This window comes from Camelus dromedarius, chromosome X (genome assembly GCF_036321535.1).
Source record: "Camelus dromedarius isolate mCamDro1 chromosome X, mCamDro1.pat, whole genome shotgun sequence".
NCBI classification, from domain to species: Eukaryota; Metazoa; Chordata; class Mammalia; order Artiodactyla; family Camelidae; genus Camelus; species Camelus dromedarius.
The window spans coordinates 35,486,637-35,507,212 of NC_087472.1; the positions used below are offsets into that span (position 1 = coordinate 35,486,637).

The following is a 20,576-nucleotide window of genomic DNA, read 5'->3' on the forward strand; positions in this document are numbered from 1 at the left end:
TGGTACCTTTATTTGAAACTTCCCTTAGGCTTTGCCTCTTTCTAGAAGTCTTAAAAGCTCAGCTTTGGATGGAGACCTTGCCATAAGTAGAGGATGATACCTCCTGTCTCCTCCTCCTCCTCTGTCATGTCTATAAAAAGGAATTAGAAACTCAGATCCAGGAGGTTGAATGGCAACTTGAGCCTTTTCTGCATCCTCTTGAGTAGCTTTAGCGTAGTAAATAGACCACCCTGAGGCTGGGAGAAGTTAGCTTCTGTGAAGAGAGAAGTCGTCTGAGGGCACCTTGACTGAAGGTTGAGGGAAAACTGCTGGGAAGAGCTTTTGGCTCTAAGCTCATATTCAGGGTGAGTTGATAATGGAAAAATTAAATATTAGTGAGAAAGGTATCAAATTATACCTTAGGCATTTCTTTCTTTAAAAAGGCTTGTTCTAAAAGAATTAACTGCTTTACTGGCTGATATATTTGGGTTCAGCTATTTTAATAAAGAGATTATTTTTTATAATAAAAGAGAGGAAAAGCTTGCTTAACTATTTTAAACATGCTTGTGACTTAAACCTTATTGCTTTGGTCCATGTGACTGTGCCAAGCCACTGCCAATAACACCTTGAGATCTGGAAAACTAAAAGCACAAAGTAAAAACAAATGTTAGAAGGGATTTATTTTAAGGGCAGGGGTAGGGGCTTGAAAGGCAGGGTAGGCAGGGGAAGGAAGGGAAAGTACCAAACTTTAAGGGAATTGTTCAATTCAATCTACGACTTCTACACCTTTCACTCTGACAATATCTCTTACATCTCTTCTGTCATGTTCAGAATGTGGCACTGAGGCCCAGTGAGATACTCACCTAGCAAGGACAATTCAGTTATATTGCCTAGATTCTCCTTACTTAGACGGGAAACGAGACCATGACAGTTTGGGAAAGATTTCGAGTAGTAAGCAATAAGAAAACAAAGGAACTTCTTAGCCCTCGGTTATCCAAACAACACAATTAACCAGACTCTTCTCCTCCTCCCGTGTTCCCTTTGCATTCCAGCCAACTGAGGTCACAGTGGACTGGGATTCAGATGTATGTTTGCTGGAAGATTTTTTTCCTGACACTAATCTCATAGTATCTGAGTTATAAATTATGCTCATTAAATACTTTCTAGAGATTCAAACGAAATGAAAAAGAAAACAAAGTGCCTCCTACTTTTTTTTTCTGTGAAAATAGAGACCTTCTTATCTTAGTCCAAGTAGGGCCTGCTGTTTTGGAATGACTAAACTTGGAGGTGGGTCTCTACCCTAATGGTTCACATCCATTGTAGTTTACATTCAAATGGCCTTTTGGTGATAGCTGTGTAGTGAGCAAAGCTTATTAAAGTTACTTCTCAGGGACCCCCTTACACTGGCATTAGGCCTGAATAACCCTGGAGATTGGTCATCCTCAGAGATCTAGTCATTCACTAACTTCTTGCCCAGGCAGAACAATTTGTTGAACTGGAGTGAGCGTTTCCATTGCCTCACCCAGAGAAGATTCCAATCTTGGCACCTTTTGCTCCTGGGTGGGAGAAAAGAGAAAACAGTCAGTATACCTTCTCCATCCTAGACCTTTCAAAGGATTTCAGTATGAATGATCCCAAGCCCCACAACACCATGATACTCTACGAACAGCTTGCAAATTGCTAAACTTTCCTGGATTGTTGAACAAATAAATATTATTACATTTGTCAGAATTGCATAATTACAATGGCATAATGTTGCTATTTACAAGGTTTTCCACAGATTTAACAAAAAAGAGAGGGCATGTTAATATATAGGTAATTCTCACCTTCCTAATGAGATGTGTCCTAAACATGTATGAGTCAATTATTTAGAATTTGGAATAGAAACTGTTACATATGTTGTGGTCAGGTTTCTAGGCCAGTCCACAAAGGCTGATTTAACCCACATGAAGCAGTTATATTAGCGCTCTGGCAGAGGTCCTAGGTCCTGAGAGTAGAAGGAAAAGTATGCTTTCTTCCCATTATTTGGGTCCAAGGAAAACCCAAAGCAAAAGTTTTAAAGGAGGAGGGGATCTAAACTGACTTTCCCACCCTCATACTTCTTTCCACCCTTCTCCCATGTCCTAGGGATCCATTGCTCTTGTATTGTCCCAAGCCTCACACTATGACCTGCCCCTATTCTTTAAAACTGCAAACTTCTTTATTTCTCCCACTCTCAATCAAAATAAAACTTCCCAGTCCTCCTGAACACCTAAGTTCACCGTCATTACGATATAAGTGATGAATTTCCCCTTACTCTCCAAAAGGTGTATCTATGGTTGAAAGAGGAGGTTTGTCAACCCCAAATGAACCCAGTTGGTGAAATTTTAGGGAAAGTAACCAGATGAAGTAATAACTTCTAGGAAGTTTTAGGAAGTGGTAGATATTGGAGGACAGGAGGAAAGAGCTACTAAGTAGATGGCAGGGCACTGTCTGAATGGCAACCCCTGTAGCCAGTTCACCAAAGCTGTGCCCCTCTTTCACAATATCTTTCCTTCCACCCTGTCTGACATCACAGTGCTCTCTAAAGTTTTCAAGTTTCTTCCCAATAGCTCCCATGATGGCAGCAGTGCATGAGAGGCATTCCTAGGTCTTGTAGGTCTTTTATAAATTGGGTTTGTCTCACTGAGTCGCTCTGAAAATTCATAGAAAGTTGGAAACATTCTGGAATAGGTGGTGTTACTGGGTGACATCAACACAAGACATTTAATGAGAGATAAGCAAGATGTCTGGGAGCTCTTAGATTTAGGTCAAGCCTTCTAAAATTTGTCAAGGGTGCTCGTTTTGAGGACTTTTGTGATTTGCACAGCCTGCCAAGGACATTGTGGTCAATTCACATGCTGATTAAAGCACAAGTGGTAATGAGGCCAGGATCAGAGGTCAAGTCCACTTTGGAGCCAATTGGCTTCAATCTGTTCCATATACCCACAGCCCATGGAATCTTGCCCCTCTGTCAAGGGGATCCAGATGAGTGAGTGTAAATGGCCATGTCCACATCATCTGCAATGCTGAAAACACTACCAAGCACACAGCCAATGATGGTAAGTCAGCTGCAGCGTCTTCTGCTGCAAACTCCAACACATTCTGAAGAATGGAGAGGTTCTTGTGCAGTGCCTTCAATACCTGTGCCACTCTGCCAAAGAGAAAACCCTTCAAGAGCTTTCAAGCCCTTTCCTGCTGTGAGAAAGAGGCAGAGAGACAGAGACAAACAGAGACAGAGACTGAGACACAGACCAAGACTGATTGTGTGCTGTGTGTCTTGGACGTTTCCTTCCCCACAGGAAAGACTGTCCTGAAAATTAGACGAATGTGTGTCCCAGCTGCTTATCTGCTTGTATTGGTCAATAGGAAAGAACAGAGCCCGGTCCCAGGTAGCAGGGTAGCAGAGGGTGATGCAGTGGGCTGTAGGGCCACCACATGCTCAGTACAGAAGCTTTCTGAAGCATAAATGTTATGATTCTTAGATGTTACCTGTGATTGTCACAGAAATGAAGATGCACCAGGTTTTCTTAGGCGAGAAGCAGTCAGAGAGCTGACAAAGTCAACAGAGGCTGGTGGGAATATAGGAAGTATGTGGGTGCCTTTGGTAGTTGCTGCTAGATTTGTGATTCTTCTGGAACATGCTAAAAAGACAAGGGAGCAGGAGTGTGTGGATATGCCCTAATGTTCACTGTAGAATCTTGTGATTTCCAGGGATACGTGGAAGGAGCGATGGGTCTAAGGGCCAGTGTCTCCATGAAAGAGAGACTAAGAAAGCAAGATAAGAGAAGAGATACTGACAGGAGCCCAATAAAGAAATGGATTCCTCAGGGAGAATCCCTGATAATTAGGCTGTTGTTGCTGCTTCAGAATGATACTATTCTAGTAGGGGAGGAGGGAAACTGTCCTGAATTCAAGCCAGGCAGTCAAAGAGTTGCCAGTCTCATTTTAATTGTCAATGCCAACCTCAGAAGCAATTGGGAAGTGCCTCCAGAGGCAATGACATAAATATCCCCTCAAAGATGATCTTGCCAATAGATCCCGGGAAAAGGGAGTCATTGCCATAATGCTGTGTTGCTTAGAGAGACGTAAGTCTCTAAAGACCTGAGGTGGCTCCCCATGTAGCCCAGGTGCTCGACAATGAAAGAGACAGGTGCACCTGCCTGATAACCGGATAACAAGGCCAGCCTTGTTAACATTCAAATATGTTATCAGTGCAAGAGGCAAGGATCTCTCACAGCCCAGGGCCGCTGACCTCCCTCAGATGCATTTTGCTCTGCAACAGGCCTCCCTGCAAGATTTTGCACAACTCAGTGGAACTTGGAAATTCACCAACTCCATTGCACTCTGCCAACAGTGTAGGCTGAGACTGGCACCTGTGCCAAAGGGAGCCCCAGATTTGAAAATCTGGCAAGCTCCTGGGCTCTGTTTTCCTGCTCTGGCCATTACTTTATGGCTTGTTTCTCACCAGCTGCCTTTCTGCTTTTCTTCTTTGGAAGGCTGCGATCTCCACGGGTTGCAGGCCATGGCCCACTTCCCTGCAGGGCAGGAGAAACACAAAAATCATTAGTGAAGAGAGTGCAGCAGAGAGGGGCAGAAAAAGACTCTAAGCGTGATCTCCACTTACCCATCTTTGCCCACTTGTAGGGGAATGGGAAGAGGCTTGGTGAAGCCTTTTTTTCCAACCAGCCAGAAGGTCTCTTCTGTGCCTTTGCCCTTATTAGAGAAAATACGGAAAATCTTAAACATGCTCTAACCAATTTTCCTAAAGAAGTCCCTCTGGTCAATAGGGTGCAAACATTCTGTTTGGCTCAGAAACTTCCACTGCTTTCCTCTTGTCACCACTCCCTGGAGTCTTCCTTCCTACACGGCTTCTTTGCCCTATATATCTAAGGCTCAGACAAGCTCTGTAAGCTGCCACGGTAGCCAGATGAAAAGTGAACAGCATTTCAAGCTGTCATCCAGATGTTTTGTCTACCCGCTGCCACACAGCTCCATCTTTGGGAATGTGTGGCTGTTTTGCTTCATAGCAACTGTATGCTCAGTCGAAGATTTTGTTTGTCATAATTGCCCTGATCTTTTGGCACTGGGCAACTCATTGTCTTTTGTATCTAGAGTACATATGTTCAGTCTATCTCCCCCCAATACTCCATCGTCCAACAGCTCTCACAAAACCCAAAAAGGGCATAGAAATGGAAAACACACTGTGCAACTTTGTTTTTAAGCCCGGGGCATCCTGGCTGCTTTGAGAAGTCTACATTTCTGTTGTGTGTTTTTCTTCCAGGTAGAGAGAGACCCTAGGGAGACCTCCATCTACAGCTCAGCTGGTTGTCGAGAACCACAGGTTTAAGAAAAAGGGAGTATAAACTCAAGCTCATTGCCCCAGAGCCTGAGTGATGACCTTAGAATAGCCAAATTTTCTGTCTCTGCTCTGCCCTCCCCTCTTTCTAATCAACCCTCCTCAACAATGGGTTTCTCTCTCTTCCTTCCAATTCTCTTTTGTCTGTCCTCTCTTTCCTCCAGTCTGTAAGGCAAAAATGTGTTTACTAAGACTGAGAAAAGTAATGGGATGTGTTTCCAACTCATTAATCTGAAATATGGTCCCACTCTAGGCAGATCTCATTTGAAAGAGTTCTAAATTGTTTAACTTAGAAATTCCAATTAGGTTTGCCCCCTTTAAATATCAAATCCACTGTACTCTATTTTACATCACATATATCCATCATTTAACAATAATAATAACAACCATAATAATAATTAGCACATTTAATTGGAGAATCTCAAAATATTTTGCAAATGTTTGGTTCAAGGCTCTGAACAAACCTCCCATGAGGCAAGTAGGAAGAGACTACCACTACAGGCTAACCTCCATGAACAGGCAGCCAACTCACCCTAAACCTCAAATAATTGGGCTGTTTGGGGCCACTCTGTTTTCAGAACAAGTGAGCAACTTGAAAATATACTCACATCATTCATTCTTACATTTATTCCACCTTCGTGGTGCCAGGACTGGGAACAGAGAGATTGGTTCTGTCCTTAAGGAGCTCACAGTACAGTTAAATAAAAACAACTATCAGGCCATGTCTTGGACCCTCAACAGAAGTCCAACTTTTCTATCTCCTAAGCTATTTCTTTTCCTCACAGCACCTACTACCGTGTCTTGTATAGAAAAGGTGCTCAGTAAATAGAGACTGTTCCATTAACGGGAACTCACAACTCTTGAGTACTTGGAATACTCAAGGTGTTATTGGACCTCATTTTGGTAAAACATCCTCTCAAAACTTGACCCCACCCAGCCATATTTGACTATTTGTCTTGTGATCCAGAGGCTATCAGGACAGCATGCCAATCCCCAAGGGAGCTTTGCAGATGCCAGGATTGTCCAGATATTTGGGTGAGTCCTAGGACACAGTGGGATGCCAAACCTAATGGTTACAAAATAGGATGGGAGTGTAATGGACTCAGGCAAGCTTCCAAATCAAAGAGTATGCTGGGGAGCTCCAGGGACTCTCTGAGGTTTTGGAGCCTGTCCAGGAGAATTCTTAGAATCCTAGTTCTCTGTTTACCCACCCTACTTCCAAAATTCTGCTGAAGGGAGAGAGAGAAGGGAGAAACAAGGATGCAACAAGTAAAACTTAAACTCTGACTCAGTATCACTCCCTAGGCAGTCCCAGAGACGCCCCCCACCCCCCGTCCCCAAATAACAGCACCTTACTTTGAACTGACACTTTTAAGATGCTTTGGCATCTCTTGTCTTATTTAATCCTCTCAAAACTCTGGAAAGTAGGCTTATTATTAAGCTCATTCTGCAAATGGAGCCCCTGAGATTCATGGTGATAAAATGACTTGTCAATAAGCAGGCATAGTTGGGACTTGAGCCTAACTCTACCATACTCCAAATTTCATTTATTTTTATTATGACTTTGCTGTATTTTATTGATGTATAATGGACATACAACATTATATTAGTTTCAGGTGTACAACATAATGATTCAATATTTGCATATATTGTGAAATGATCACCACAGTAATTCTAATGTCTTACAGTCCAAATTTTAACAGTTCTTCCCTCCACACCGTATAGCTTTTCCAGCACACTGGAGTCAAGGGGCAGGTCTAGAGGCCAAAAAGCAACTGTGAGAAGTTTTAAAGGTTGTGATTAATGAGCTTCCTGATAATCACAGGTCAAAAGAGGCCTCCATGTTGAGAAATGGAAGCACAGAGAAGATGAAGTTACTTGCCCAATGTCACACATTGAGTCATTGATGGGACAAGAATTACAGACCAGACTTTCTGACCTTCATGACTCTGTCAATACAACCTCATTACTTCTTAGTTCAATTGCTAGTGTGCGTGTGTGTGCGTGTGTGTGTGTGTGTGTATTTACATACTCGAACGCATGCATGCTCGTGTGTGTGTGAAGAAGGTTGAGGGTAGGGATGGAAGAAGTCGTGGAAAAAGAAGAAATCGCAAATAAAATAGGACTACTGCTTAGAGGCCGAGGAATCAAATACTATTTAGCCCCAGAATTCAGAGACAAGGTCAGAAGATGCCCACCTCTGGCAAGGACAACATAAACCAGCTGAGAGCAACCATTTGGGAAAATCTTTTCAGAGTGTAAATCTACCTAAGTGGCCCTGGCAAATATATGTGATAAGCCTAGATATATACAATGTCTCAACAAGGAGCTTCAAACTTGTCGGGAAAACGGTACCTGAAACAGGATTCATTCATGTAAGAGGAGATGTAATAAGATGGCTTATCAGCAAGCCATTAGGAGAAAAATATTGAAAAAAGCAGAAATGGTTGGTTAAGCACTGATGATTGGCTGCCAGGATAGTACAAGAGGGAGTTGGAGTGGCAGAGGGACAGCTCCCCAGAAAATCTGAGCTTTGCATCTCTAAATGTGTCCTCCTCTAAGCTTCCTCATTTTGGTCTCATTCTTTGTACCCCCCACCCACTCAATTACTCAGCCACTCTCTGTTCTCTTCCCTCAGCCAATCCAATCCATGCCTTTGATTCCACGAAGGGAAACAACTTAAAGTGTCATCACTCCAATGAAGGAGATGGGATTGGGGGGAAAGAGTGTTGTTGTTATTGGATCCATGCCTCGAGCTTAAGAGAAGAGGCTCTGATGGAGGAATTTTAAGCATCAGCCAGCTGGAAGGAGAGGATGTTTTTAGCCATAGGCTTTGAAATCACACCTGGCTGGCCATCAAATGTGGTCCTTCTGGCCCATGCTCTAGAGTGATTCTTGCTTTCCAGCATCAGAGGGTGAATGAGAAGTAGAAGTGTCAAATTAGAATTTCTGAAGTGTGCTGGTGATATGGTCTTATTGGAGATATATCATATGCCCCCAAGGGACAAGGACTCCTCTGTCCCCCAGTCCCTACTATGTAATGTCCAATACCTGCTTCTGGTGGGGAGCTGGGGGTACAGAGATGAAAAGGATTTCCCCTCCTCTCTCTTCCTTTTTTTGGGTCTTACTTCCTATCCTTATCCTTTTTCTCATTGGCCTTTCCTTTTCCCTCAGTCACCCTCTCTTCTCTTTCAGTATCTCCCTCTCAATCACTCTTTCTCAGGAAGCTCCTGCCACCCCAATAACCAAAGTCCTACGTGGCCTTAGGAGAAGCCTCTTCCTGCCTCTTCTCCAACTTGCTGTAGCACATTCCTAAATCCCCTCAGGTAAGGGAACATGTGAAGCTGCAAAGGGCCCTTTTAAAGTAGTCCTGCTTTTGTATGAAAACCACCCAAAGATGTGATAGTCCCTTACTGGTGTTTGGGGGGCAGTAAAAACCATGGGAGTTGGGGCATAGTTTTCCTTTTCAGTTTCAAAGGTGGTCCCTCGTCAGCTCTTCAATTCTCTCTTAAATGAGGGAATCTGTGTCTAGTAATACAGGGAGGCAAGTGTTTTAGGAAACTAAGCCAACCTTGTCCTCCTCTGCTAAGAAACGAACAGAACATAGAGAGAGATCACAAAAGCCTTGGGTGATTTGATTCATTGCCCAAGTAATATCACCGCCCCCATCATATCTTTGAGTTCTCAGCAGAGGTGGAAAAAAACCTCTATCCCCTCATAAATGACTCATCTCCCCTGCTAGAAGATATTAAGAATCTGTTAGATGGACAAACTAGGACTAGCCATAAAATGAATTAATTGATCAACTAGAATCAGGCCTCCCAAACCTTTGACTTCTAAAATCCCTTCATATGTAAACTGTCACCATTTGAGGAAGGCATGCCAATGACAGAAATGAATTGTGCATCACTCAGTGCCTGGATTTTGCTTTGCCCAAGAATAATCACTGAGGAAATAATTTACACGCACAATGGTATCATAGAAAGAGTACTGAATGGGAAGTCAGGCTTCCCGAGTTACGGCTTGATTCTTCCATCAGCTGACTGTGTGAACCTGATCAAATAGTTCACCTTTCTGGGCTTGACTATTCATCTGAAAATAAAAGGGTTAAATTATCAAATCTCTAGAGTCTCTTCCAATTGGGACAACCAGAGGCCCTGGGGTCACCCAGAGGAAGATGAAAAGAATCCAGTGGAAATGGCAGAAAAAAAGGGAGATTATTTTAATCCTGAATCTCAGATGAAGTGATAGTCCTAACAGAGAAAAGGCACTACAAAATGTTTGTCTTTCATAGGAACTAACTTTATTCCTCCTGGTCCTCTGGAAAAGACTTAAAAGCCTCTCTGTAAACGGAAGTGGGGAGTCAATGCTGTGGATGAAAAGTCAGAAAGAGGGGGCCACCGAGCAGATGGACAAGAAACCCAAACTCCCCAATACTGTAGTTTATTGAACAATGCTTGGCACTGCCAAATATTAAACGAAATAGAAGTTAGAAAATGTAAATAATAGTGTAACTCACTGAAATGCCAATTTCTTGGCAATTTTTTAAGAGAGAAAAGTGCAACTCATAGTCTGCAAAAATGCAGAGGGACTTTTGACACTCCTTCTCACGGGAGCCATATTCTAAGGAGATGAAAACTGACACAAAAGGGGACAATCCTTTGAGAACCACAAACAGAGCTGGAAATTTGGCTCGAACTACAGCTCCGAGTCTCAGACACCCACGTAAACTCTTTCAGCAGACCGTGACCTCTCCAGAAGCAGGTGTGTCCAAGTGGTTTGATCCCAAAAAACAAAAGGACATTATACCTTGAGCTCGGTCCTTCCTCGAAGCTCCACTTCATAGCCCTCACTCAGGGTTTGAAGAATTGTCACTGTGCTGTGACTGACATGAATGCGATAAGCTGTCAGAGAAAGAGAGGCATGACTTTGGAGTCCTTTGGATAAAATCGGTGAGAAACTATTTATGTAATGAATGCCCCCACCCCCTTCTAGATGAACTAGACCCTAAGCCAAACCTCTGAGAGAGTGAGCTTCAGTTAGGGTTTCCCAGGAGGAGGAGGGGGAGTGATGGCCTTCCTTACCAGGCCCAAATAAAGCGTTAGCTGTAGCACCTATCAGCCTTCTAGACACTCTCTCAGGTGAAAGGCCATGCAATAGAAAGGTGTTAATTTAACTCAAGGATTGAGACGAAGAAGCCAGCAACCACTACTTTGCTCTCAGCTGAAACGTGACCTCCTCTGAGGGAAGTTAGGTTTCAGGAGCCTCTCTCACAGGCTGCTGCTGGGGCTGAACTCCCAAAGTTTGCATAACCTCCTTAAGAGACAAAAGGCTGTCTTTTCCATATACAACTATCTTCCAACATTGCTGTACTTAAAATAAAACGTCAGTGAGAAATGTCCCCAAACCTCTGTAAACATGTGGTGACTGTACATCTCTAGCCGTCCCTTTGGTAGGTGCATCTAGCCGGGTACATGCATGAATATATTATTTTCCAACTAATGATCCCATCTCGGGATAAGAGCTTCATGTGAGGAACTAGGACAAAACTTTTATTTAGAAATTGAGTATAACTCTTTACTGAGGAACAATCATTTCACTGAGGTAGGATCCTTGACCTTCCTGAAAACTGTCTATCCTACGAAGTAAGACCTCATTCAATTTGAGCATTCAATAAAAGTCCAAGACATTCTCACACTCACTTGAGAAAGTAATTCTTTTAGAAGCCGAGTACAATCTGAGTAGAAAGGCATGGCTGAAAAGAACTGCAAGAAATTTCTGCTGTGTGTTCTCACAATGACTTTTTTTCTCTTGACAGCTCAGTATTGCTGTTTGTGTCTTCCTCACTAACTCATGGTCACCCAAAAGCCTCTGCTCCAAAAGAGTTGTCCCATTCTTAAAAATCACATGCAAATCTAGTGTGCCCCTAGCCAGCCCTATGTGGGACATTCCAATGGCATTTGGTCATAAGGGAACCTTTCAATAGAAGAATCGTACTGATGGGGAACACACAGCTCAAAAAAGAGAGATCACTCATCCCAACTAACATCCAGTTGTGTGACAAGGAGGATCACTCCAGGGCTGGGTCACTAGTCACTTCCATTCCAGAATCAGTAGATTCAACTGAGCATACAGGAGGTATTGATGAAATTGATTAAAAAAAATAAACATGGCATGTCCTAGTCTCATATCCAACATGAGGTTAGAGGCTACCTCCTTACAGATCTGTGATCAGGTGTGGCACTTAATGCTGTATTTCAATCACAGTCATTAGCTTCCAGAAAAGCACTCTAACCAGTTCCTTTAGAGAGGAGACCACATATGTATGCTTCTTTGTGCCCCTCACAATGCCTTCCTTGCATAGTCAGTGCTTAATAAACACCTGCTGTGCATGATTCAGTCCATTTTCTCCTTTCTAGCTGATCACTGGGCAAGGTGCTGCCTAAATCTGAAAATTCACTTTCTGCTCTCAGCACTATATTTGCAATGTGAAATGTGTGGAGTTTCCCTGGTGCAGACCAGAATATGACTTCAGTCTTCTACAAGCTCACATCAGTCCAGAATACTGTGCCAAATCTGCATTGTGGTTCCATGATCAATTTCACTTCATCTTGGGTTGCACTTCAAGAGCAAAGTTATATGCATACAGCAGTTCCTGGATGACTACTTCCACGGACTCTGCCATGTCTGTGGAGTTCGAAGACTTTCCCAGATGTCAGAAAATTTATTCTGACAACAGCCTCTAAGTTCCGTGCTGCCTCCTTAATCATGGCTGCACAGGCTAGATTGACTAAGACTGGACCCATTGTGCAAGCCTGTTTCTGCACATGAGTGATGAGGAGTGGGGTCAGGCAGGGCACCACCCACTGTGATATAGGCTACCATATCATCAGGGACTAGTTTGAGTATATTGCTGAAGTTTGGGAAGAGCCTGTCTTGCTTAGTAGCTGCCAGAGCCAAGGCTAGTAAGGACTTCAGTGTTTTTTAATATAAAATCCCTGAAAACTGTATATAGAACCAATTGTTCTCTATGCTTTTTTTTTCTACTAGCTTGAACAAATCGCTTTGCTCAACCATGATATAAGTAAAGCACATTGTGATTCTGACATTGCCTTAGTAGTGACAGAAAATAACTAAGGAAGAGTAGCCAGCAACAGACAAATAGCATAATGGTTTGTACAGTTTTCTTCTCAAAGTGGGAAATAAATGGTATCTTTGATATCATGCTTGTTTTGATAGAAGCTAAGGGTTTTATATACAGGTAAGTTGAAATTAACTATTTCAGAATTCCAAGCTCCTTAGATTGAGGGATTATTTCTAGCTAAATTCGAGGGGCTATTTGATGAAGCCAGAACTCCTGGGGTCCTAACTAGTTCCAAAAGAGGACAAGGGCAGCAAATAGCAGTTGACTGACTGGGAGGCAGCTGTCTCCACAAACTAGTTGAAAACCTAAAAATGTCAGTCCCTTACCTATTTCTTTTTCTCAACATAATGTTCCCAAAACCACCAGGCTGGCCAATTTTTTCCTTTACCCAAAGGATTTTTTTAGTTGTTTTGATCAAATTGTCTGGCTTTTTCAGTGTCACCTAGCTACAGCTTCATTTCTAGAAAAAAAAAAGGTACTTGTTCAATCCAATATCACCCCCTACTGGTTTGCCATTAGAGACCAAACAAAAAAAGTGTTAAATCTCCTTAATCTTCTCAAATTATCTTCTGTTTTTCTTTAAAACAGTGAAACATCAATTAACCTGTTCTCTTTCCCCTCTCATGATGAAGAATCATTTTCCCAATAGTAGAAGGTTACCATCCCTTCAATCCCTCTATAGGTACTCACGTAACCCTGTTGATTCCATCCGAGAAGCTGTGTTCACAGTGTCTCCAAACAAGCAGTATCTGGGCATGGTGAGGCCCACCACTCCAGCAACAACCGGCCCTATAGAGTAGCAGGCCACTGGAATTACATCAACAGGTATGCATTCAAAGCAAATAAAGGTGCACTGCCAAGGGAGGGAATGTAGCTGCATAAGAGAATAAAGCCACCAAATAGCTCTGGGAATCTTAAGGAAGTTTTATAATGAGTAATGAACTCTTTGCCCCTCAAGAAAGCAAATTTATAACAATGCAGAAATGACTACCCTTCTGATTTATACCTTTGTTCCAAGCAACAGTTACACCCAAGATGCTTATATCTGCCAACAGAGACAAATAAGCATTAAACCCAATCAGAAAAGCCTAGGCAGGGACTCAGGACCCAAACATGTTTGTTGCAAGGAAAAAATGTCTCTTTCTCATAGCTTAGAGTTGGAATGAAGGAACTCATAGGGCTCTCTGTCTCCCGAATTGTGTCTCTCAAGAGTATTATTACTAAGACAGTTGGAAAATCTGAAGAAAAAGTAGAATTGACTTTCAATCATTTGTGTTAGGGACACGGAAGAGTAGTATATAAAGACAATCCAAGAATGTTTTCTCTTTGTCCTTAGAATGGTTTTTGTTCTTACATTTTAATATGGCCGTGTTAAGAATTCAGAGTGTAAAAATTACTTAGAAAAAATTTCAGCAGCCACACTAAAAACCTAGTTCAGGAATATCTAGAAATTTCCCCACCTTCACCTTTCTGGTCTCTGCTGTTTCTATGTGAAAATTATTCAACATTTTCTTTTTGCTATTTCCTGAGTTAGAGAAAATAATTCAGTGATTTTGCTTCAAAAAGTTTTCTCTGAACATTAATTTTTAACAATAAAAATTAAGAACTACAAAGCTTATGTTTCTCATTTTAATTCATTTCTCACCCATTCAGAAGCATTCATTGAGCACTGAGCTAGGAACCATGGAGAATAAAAAATAAATGTAGTGCATGGTCTCTGTTCTCCAGGAGTTTAGAGTCTAATTAAAGAGAAAAGACCACCAAACCAGAAGCAATTAAACAACAAACGAAGACAATGTATGGTTGAGGCAAGATTAGGGGTACAGGCAGAAGTGTTCTAATAGTTTAGAAAATGAGGGGTTGCTGATTAAGACCTGGTTCAGTCACTTCAATAAAAAATAAAATAAAATAAAAATTTAAAAGACCTAGTTCAGTCAAAAAGGGTCCAATGGAGAAGGTAAGACTTGATTTGGAGCCTTGATGGATGCACAGGATTTGAGTAGAAGAAAAGGGACATGAATCAAAGGTTTGTGGTTGGGATTAGGCATGGGATTCGGGGAAGCTCTTAGAGAAAGCAGTCTGCCTAGTTCAGGTGGCTAGGGAGAAAGTAGAGACAAGGTTGGCTATTGGACTGTACAAGATGGAGGACCTTGAACCACTAGAGAATTTTCAGCAGGGAATTACATTATGAAAATTCTTTTCCTTTTCTTTTCTCAGATCAATGTACAGAATGCATTGAAAGGGGAGAAGATAAAACCAGGGAAAACTGTTAAGTGACTGTTGTAGTAATTCAAGCACAAGGTTGTGAGTATTGGAAAGGAGGTGATGATGGATGGGGGGTAAAACAGGGTGATAAAAGAGAGACATTATGGAAAGAGAACCAACAGATCTATTGACTGTCTGATCCGCAACTATGAGGAAACTGGCATGGGCTTATGAGATTGTGCTGATTGTGGGAAACAGGGACTTGAAGTTTTAGATATGCAGAATTTGAAGTAATGGTGATTCTTCCAAGAAGAGGTGTTTTGAGAGGGGCTATTAATGTGAAACTGAAGCACAAATGAGAGATGAAGGCTTTTCTTGAAAAGAAAAATACTGAGAACCTGCTATGTGCTAAGCATTCAGGATACCAACATGAGTAAGATATGGTTCCTGCCATCAAGGAGCTTATGTTCTAATGGAAGGACAGGCAAGTAAACACAGATTATGATGATGACTATGAGAAGGATAGATATAAATAAATAAACATAATTTAAAATAAACCTAATGAAAAAGGGGGTGGTGTGAGGGTATAGCTCAAGTGGCAGAGCACATGCTTAGCATGCACAAGGTCCTGCATTCAATCCCAAGGACCTCCATTAAAAACAAACAAACAAACAAACAAACCTAATAAAAAAAAAGAGAAAGATGGGTAGAAAGAAGCAAGGGTGGAAGCAAGAAGATGCGATTGCAGTGATCTAGGCCAGAGATGCTTGTGGCCTAGACGTGAGTAGTAAGAGTCAAGAAGAGGCAAGACAGAATCAAGAAATATTGAAAAGGTAAAATGTTCAAGACTTAATAATTGGTTGAATGGTTAAGGTCAGGGTGAGGGATAAGTCAAGGAGGATGACTCTCAAAATAAACTGAAATAGCTAGGTGAATGGTGGTAACACCAACTGAAATAGAAAATAAATACAGGAAGAGGAGGAAGTTTACATGGGAAGAAAATAATTCTGTTTTGAATGTGTTGAGTCTGAGATCCTTGTAGAACATTCAAGTGGAAATGTCAGCAGCAAGTTTGATATTCATCTTGAATATCAATATGAAGCTTAAGGGAGAAGACATGCGCTGAAGTTGTAGAGTTGGAAGTCAGCATACAAATGGTAGTTAAACCATAAACGTGAATGAGATCACCCAGAAGAGTACATAAGGGGAGAGAAACAGTGGATGAAGAACAGAACCCTGGGGAATATAAATACTTAAAGGACAGATCAGGACAGAAGGGATTACCAGACAACGGTAGAAAATGAAAGCCAGGTTGGAGCAGGTTGAGAAATGAATTAGAGGTCAGGAGCTGCAGAGGGCAAGAAGACCACAACTCAGAGCTTTGCAGAAAAATGTGGGAGCAGCTACAGTTAGCAGGAATTGCTAAATGAAATAGAGAAGAAGCAATCAGAGAGTGGGGAGCATGTCATAAAAGGCAACTGAGGAGAGTTTTAGGGAGGATCGTCCAGAATATCAAAGGCTGCAGAGATAAAGGCAGACAAGGACTGGGAAAAGTGAGAGCTGAAGCCAGATTGCAAATGGGCTAGAGAGGGAGTGGATAGTGAAGAAATGGCAGGATAAGTGTCCATCATCTTTTTAAGAAATTTGGTAGGAAAAGGATAAAAAAAATGGGGGAAGAAAAGGAGCCTAGAAGAGCAAAGCAAAGATAAAGAGGAGGGGAGGAGGGAAAGGAGCAAGAGAGGCTAGTAGGTGAGATATCTCTGAAGAGACCTGTGAATGCAAAGATAGATGGAAAGGGTACATTGAAGGAGAGACCTTCAAGCAGGTGGGGAGGAAGAAGTGTGGGAGGAAACTACTTCCTGAGTTGAGATTTGAACTAATTAAGTGAATGACCCTAAATACAACATATGCAGGTTGATCTTGTATCATAGTCAAACATGGAAATGTTGGCTCTAACAAGAAAAGTGGACTGAAAAGTTTTGGTACCTAGAACAAGGGCTGCTGCCCATGGGGATAGTGTGGGTGCTGGGAAGAGAGAAAACTTGGGTAGAGATGAAAGAATGATGCAGCACTAGACACCTGGATAATCCAACTACCCTCTTCCTTCCATTTCTAACCTTCTCTTGAGGTGCATGGGAACGCCTTCTCATGCTTTAGCTGGTGGTTGTTACCTGAGTGCAAGCCTATTCGAATCCGGACTGGTACCTCCGGCATGTGCCGCATCTTGAAGGTACCCACGGAGCTCAGGATATCTAAGGACATGTTTGCAATCTCAGCTGCATGCCTCCTGCCATTCCTCTTTGGGAGGCCTGAGGCCACCATGTAAGCATCTCCAATGGTCTCTACCTGGAAATCAGGGGAAACAGAATTAGCAAGCAAATAACATTTGTGTGTGTGTGTGTGTGTGCGTGTGTGTATGTGTGTGTGTGTTCTCACAGAGCTTAAGTGGTATGATGGAGGCCAGGTGTTCTTATAAAGTAAGGAAGACAGAGAGAGGCTGTCAGTGCTTCTGACAGTGCACACTGGAATCACTTAAGAAGCTTCATATAAAAAAAAAAAAATACTGACGTCTCGGTCTCATACCCATAGATTCTGAAATACACGTGACTACTTTGCAGGTTACTGGCTAGCCCTAGAGAACTTTCAGACTCCCAGTAATTCCTCGGGGAAAGGAAAAGCAAGATTTCTGGGACAGTCTGTGGATGTCCATGGGGGAGCACCCTAGGAGAAGGTGCATATGGTGCTTTCCCAGCAAGCATTTCTCTAACCAATTTTGGGTAAATGAGCTAGGGCAGCCCTAAGGTAAGTATAGGGAAAGGGAAAGGAAGGAAATAAAAGATTCTGTTCCTTCTGCTTTGCCTTGCTAATCTGATGCAGTTAGTTTTGCATTCTTACTGGGTATGAGAACTCAGTCTTTTACCACCAGCTACCTCCCCCTCTCCTTGTGATATTGTACTAGCAGCTTGAGCTGGATACCTGTAAATAAAGGCAAATCTGTGCTCTTTGTCTTCCCCACAGAAGTATGCTCACTCTTTTAGTTGACTAGTAAGTTGAAACTTTTCAAGTAAATCCAGAAGATAAGTAAGCTGAACAAACTTCTGTGAAATGTGCCAGTCAGACTCTGCTAGGATCAGTTTGGATCCAGTTAAAAATCTGTGTTCTCCTAAAGAACTGCACTCACATAGTGCAGTAGTTAATAGCATGAAACTCTGAAGTCACACGGCCTTGTTTAGAATCCCAGATGCACCGTTTACAAATGGTGTGGTCTTAGTCACATAGCTTAACCTTTCTGTGCATCAGTATCCTTGTCTGTAAAATAAGGATAACGACAGCACCTACCTCATAGAGTTTTCTAAGGACTAAATAACTTAATATATGTCAAAGCACTTAAAACCTGCCAGGTGGATGATGAGTGCCATTACCATCATCGTCATTATCATTATCATCATCATCATCATCACCACCATCACCACCATCACCATCATCATCATTACCATTATCACGGCCAAACTGACGCATCTTGAAATAAGCCATAGAACTGTGCCTATGACTCAGCTCCAGAGAAATTTTAGTAATCAGCAATAGGTCCCTTGTCATGACTTTCTATAAAGCCAATAATGGTGATCCTTTGCATTTTGGGGACTTTATACCTCAGTATGCTCCCATCGAGGGCCTCCCTTACCTCATACAGTTTGATAAAGTGATCCCTGCCCTCAAATAAGCATGCCTGCCTACACAGAGTAAGCCAACAATACAATGCAAATATTATGTGAGAGGGAGAAACTCACTGGTTCGCCATTATAAGAGACTGGTGTTTGATCCTTCAGGCTTAAAGAGTTAGTCACCCAGGAGTCCCCAAGGATATGAATGAGAAGATTAGAAGTGCAGGGAGCATGGGCACTGGTTGGCCTTGGTGTGACACTGCTATGGGGAATTATGGGTTGCATAAACCAGCATAAGGACCCAGCTAGGGAAGAGGAGGTATAAAAAAGGCTCTAATTGAGATGGAGTGGTAGCAGGAGAACTGAAATTGAAAACATATTACCAACTTTAGAATTCTGTAGTAGCCTCTTCACTTCCATTTCAGATTATCAAGTGACAGGGGAGGTGATTCCAGTTTTATAGGTAAAGAAAATGAAAACACAAACGGATTTGGTGACTCGCTCCTGGTTCCATTTTTATTTCCTTTGCACTGTGTTGTTTTTATTAAACAGGGCTGAAAAATTAGATTCCATCTTTGGTTTCATATAGCCCTGTTCTGTCCTGAAAACAGCCCACTAACTTCTTACTGCAGCCATGAAGTACCAAAATACCTAACGGCTTCATTCCTAAGACCCCCAGCAATTGTCTGAACAGTATCAGCTGGACTGATTAAACCAGTGGCTCTGTTACTGCCCACACTGAATCATCTTTGATTTTAGTTTCAGCAGAATTAGCTTTCAGTGATTTGTTTTTCTCTTCAGGCTGCTTGAGTTCAACAAGTTAAGACAGGTAGTCTGATTCCACGGATTTTTTTCTTCCACCGTGGTTTCCATGTGTGTGTCTTGATTAGCTTGCAGCTCCTGCTGATTGACAGGTATGATGTCTATTTCTGAGCCCTATTTAGGCAGCTTGGCCTAGCCCTGAGGCTCTCTACCTGACCTGAAAGGGCCCTGTCTAATCTGAGATAAACACACTGCCCTGTGTGTGATTTGAGAGTTGGAACATTTCAGACTACTGTGAAGGACCCAATGAATGGAGCTACTCATTCTCCAGCTCTACCTTGGTTCTTGGGACAGAGGAGCTGTCTAAAGTTTGGGATGCCTGGGGCATCGTTCTCCATCAATAAGACAACTATCCATGCTGCTGACAACGTGGAAATGTCCCCACACAGCTATGAGATTTTCAGTCGTTTTCTGCCTAGAGACAGGACAACATGTAAAATCAAGGGTAAGGAAGAATGACACCAAAATGAGTGAATGTCATCATCTGTTCTCTACTCATCTTCTGCAACCTATGATAGGAAGAGTGGAAACTGACAGGCTAGAGGGGTGTAGGAAAGAGGAAGCAGCAGGTTGCAACTTCACAATTGATCACTTATGGAGACCTCAGATCAACAGGTGTGCTTTTGGTTACCCTATAGCAATCCCAAAGAGCCTCAGGTCTAATAGCCCCTTGACATGTATAATGCCAGAGTTCACTACTGTATAAAAATGGTACCTAAAGGAGGAAACCAGGTTTTGGCAGCATGTATTAGATCTACAGAGACTTTACCAAGACGAACTCTGCAATAGTCACCAACTATAGGCAAAACATCAGTACCTCTCTATCCCCTTTAGTACCTTGCATGTTACTGCCTCCACCATGGGTACTTAGACACTGAAGTGCAATAATGCTTTTTGGCCCCAACTTCTTCTTAGTCCCAATTCTAGGAAAGAGCTCAAAAGGAATCTGACCGGCAAGCCCTTGCTGGGTTGAGATGGTTAATTTGCAAAATGTGAAATTATATGCATTCTATCAGGCCTTTGTTTCCAATGGGAGACCAATGGAAGTGGTGTACTATTTAAATTTTAATTCCTAAATAACAGTATTCAATAAAATTGCAGCCTTCCTTCAATGTTGGAGTACACGTAGATGAGCCTAATATAAAAATTTCTCTCTGTAGAAAACAAACTTATGGTTACCAAAGAGGAAAGGGGAGAATGAATTAGGAGTTTGGGATTAACATATACACACTACTGTATATAAAACACATAAACAACAAGGACCTACTGTATAGCACAGAGAACTATATTCAATATTTTCTAATAACCTATAATGGAAAAGAATCCAAAAAAGAATATAGATTATATATATATATATATATATATATATATATATGTAACCAAATCA

The 20,576-nt window shown here is 42.0% G+C and overlaps 1 protein-coding gene across 1 annotated transcript in view; it reads right to left on the bottom strand.

Moving 5' to 3' along the window:
* Nucleotides 1–4,447: 4,447 nt before the first annotated feature.
* Nucleotides 4,448–20,576, bottom strand: part of GUCY2F (guanylate cyclase 2F, retinal) — an 89,217-nt gene continuing 73,088 nt past the window's right edge. The window contains exons 14-18 of the mRNA XM_010985023.3: nucleotides 16,877–17,051; nucleotides 13,191–13,289; nucleotides 10,166–10,260; nucleotides 4,625–4,713; nucleotides 4,448–4,535 (exon numbers count right to left, since the gene is read on the bottom strand). Of these exons, the coding sequence (XP_010983325.1) occupies nucleotides 4,448–4,535; nucleotides 4,625–4,713; nucleotides 10,166–10,260; nucleotides 13,191–13,289; nucleotides 16,877–17,051 (546 nt within the window). The remainder of the gene's footprint in view (nucleotides 4,536–4,624; nucleotides 4,714–10,165; nucleotides 10,261–13,190; nucleotides 13,290–16,876; nucleotides 17,052–20,576) is intronic.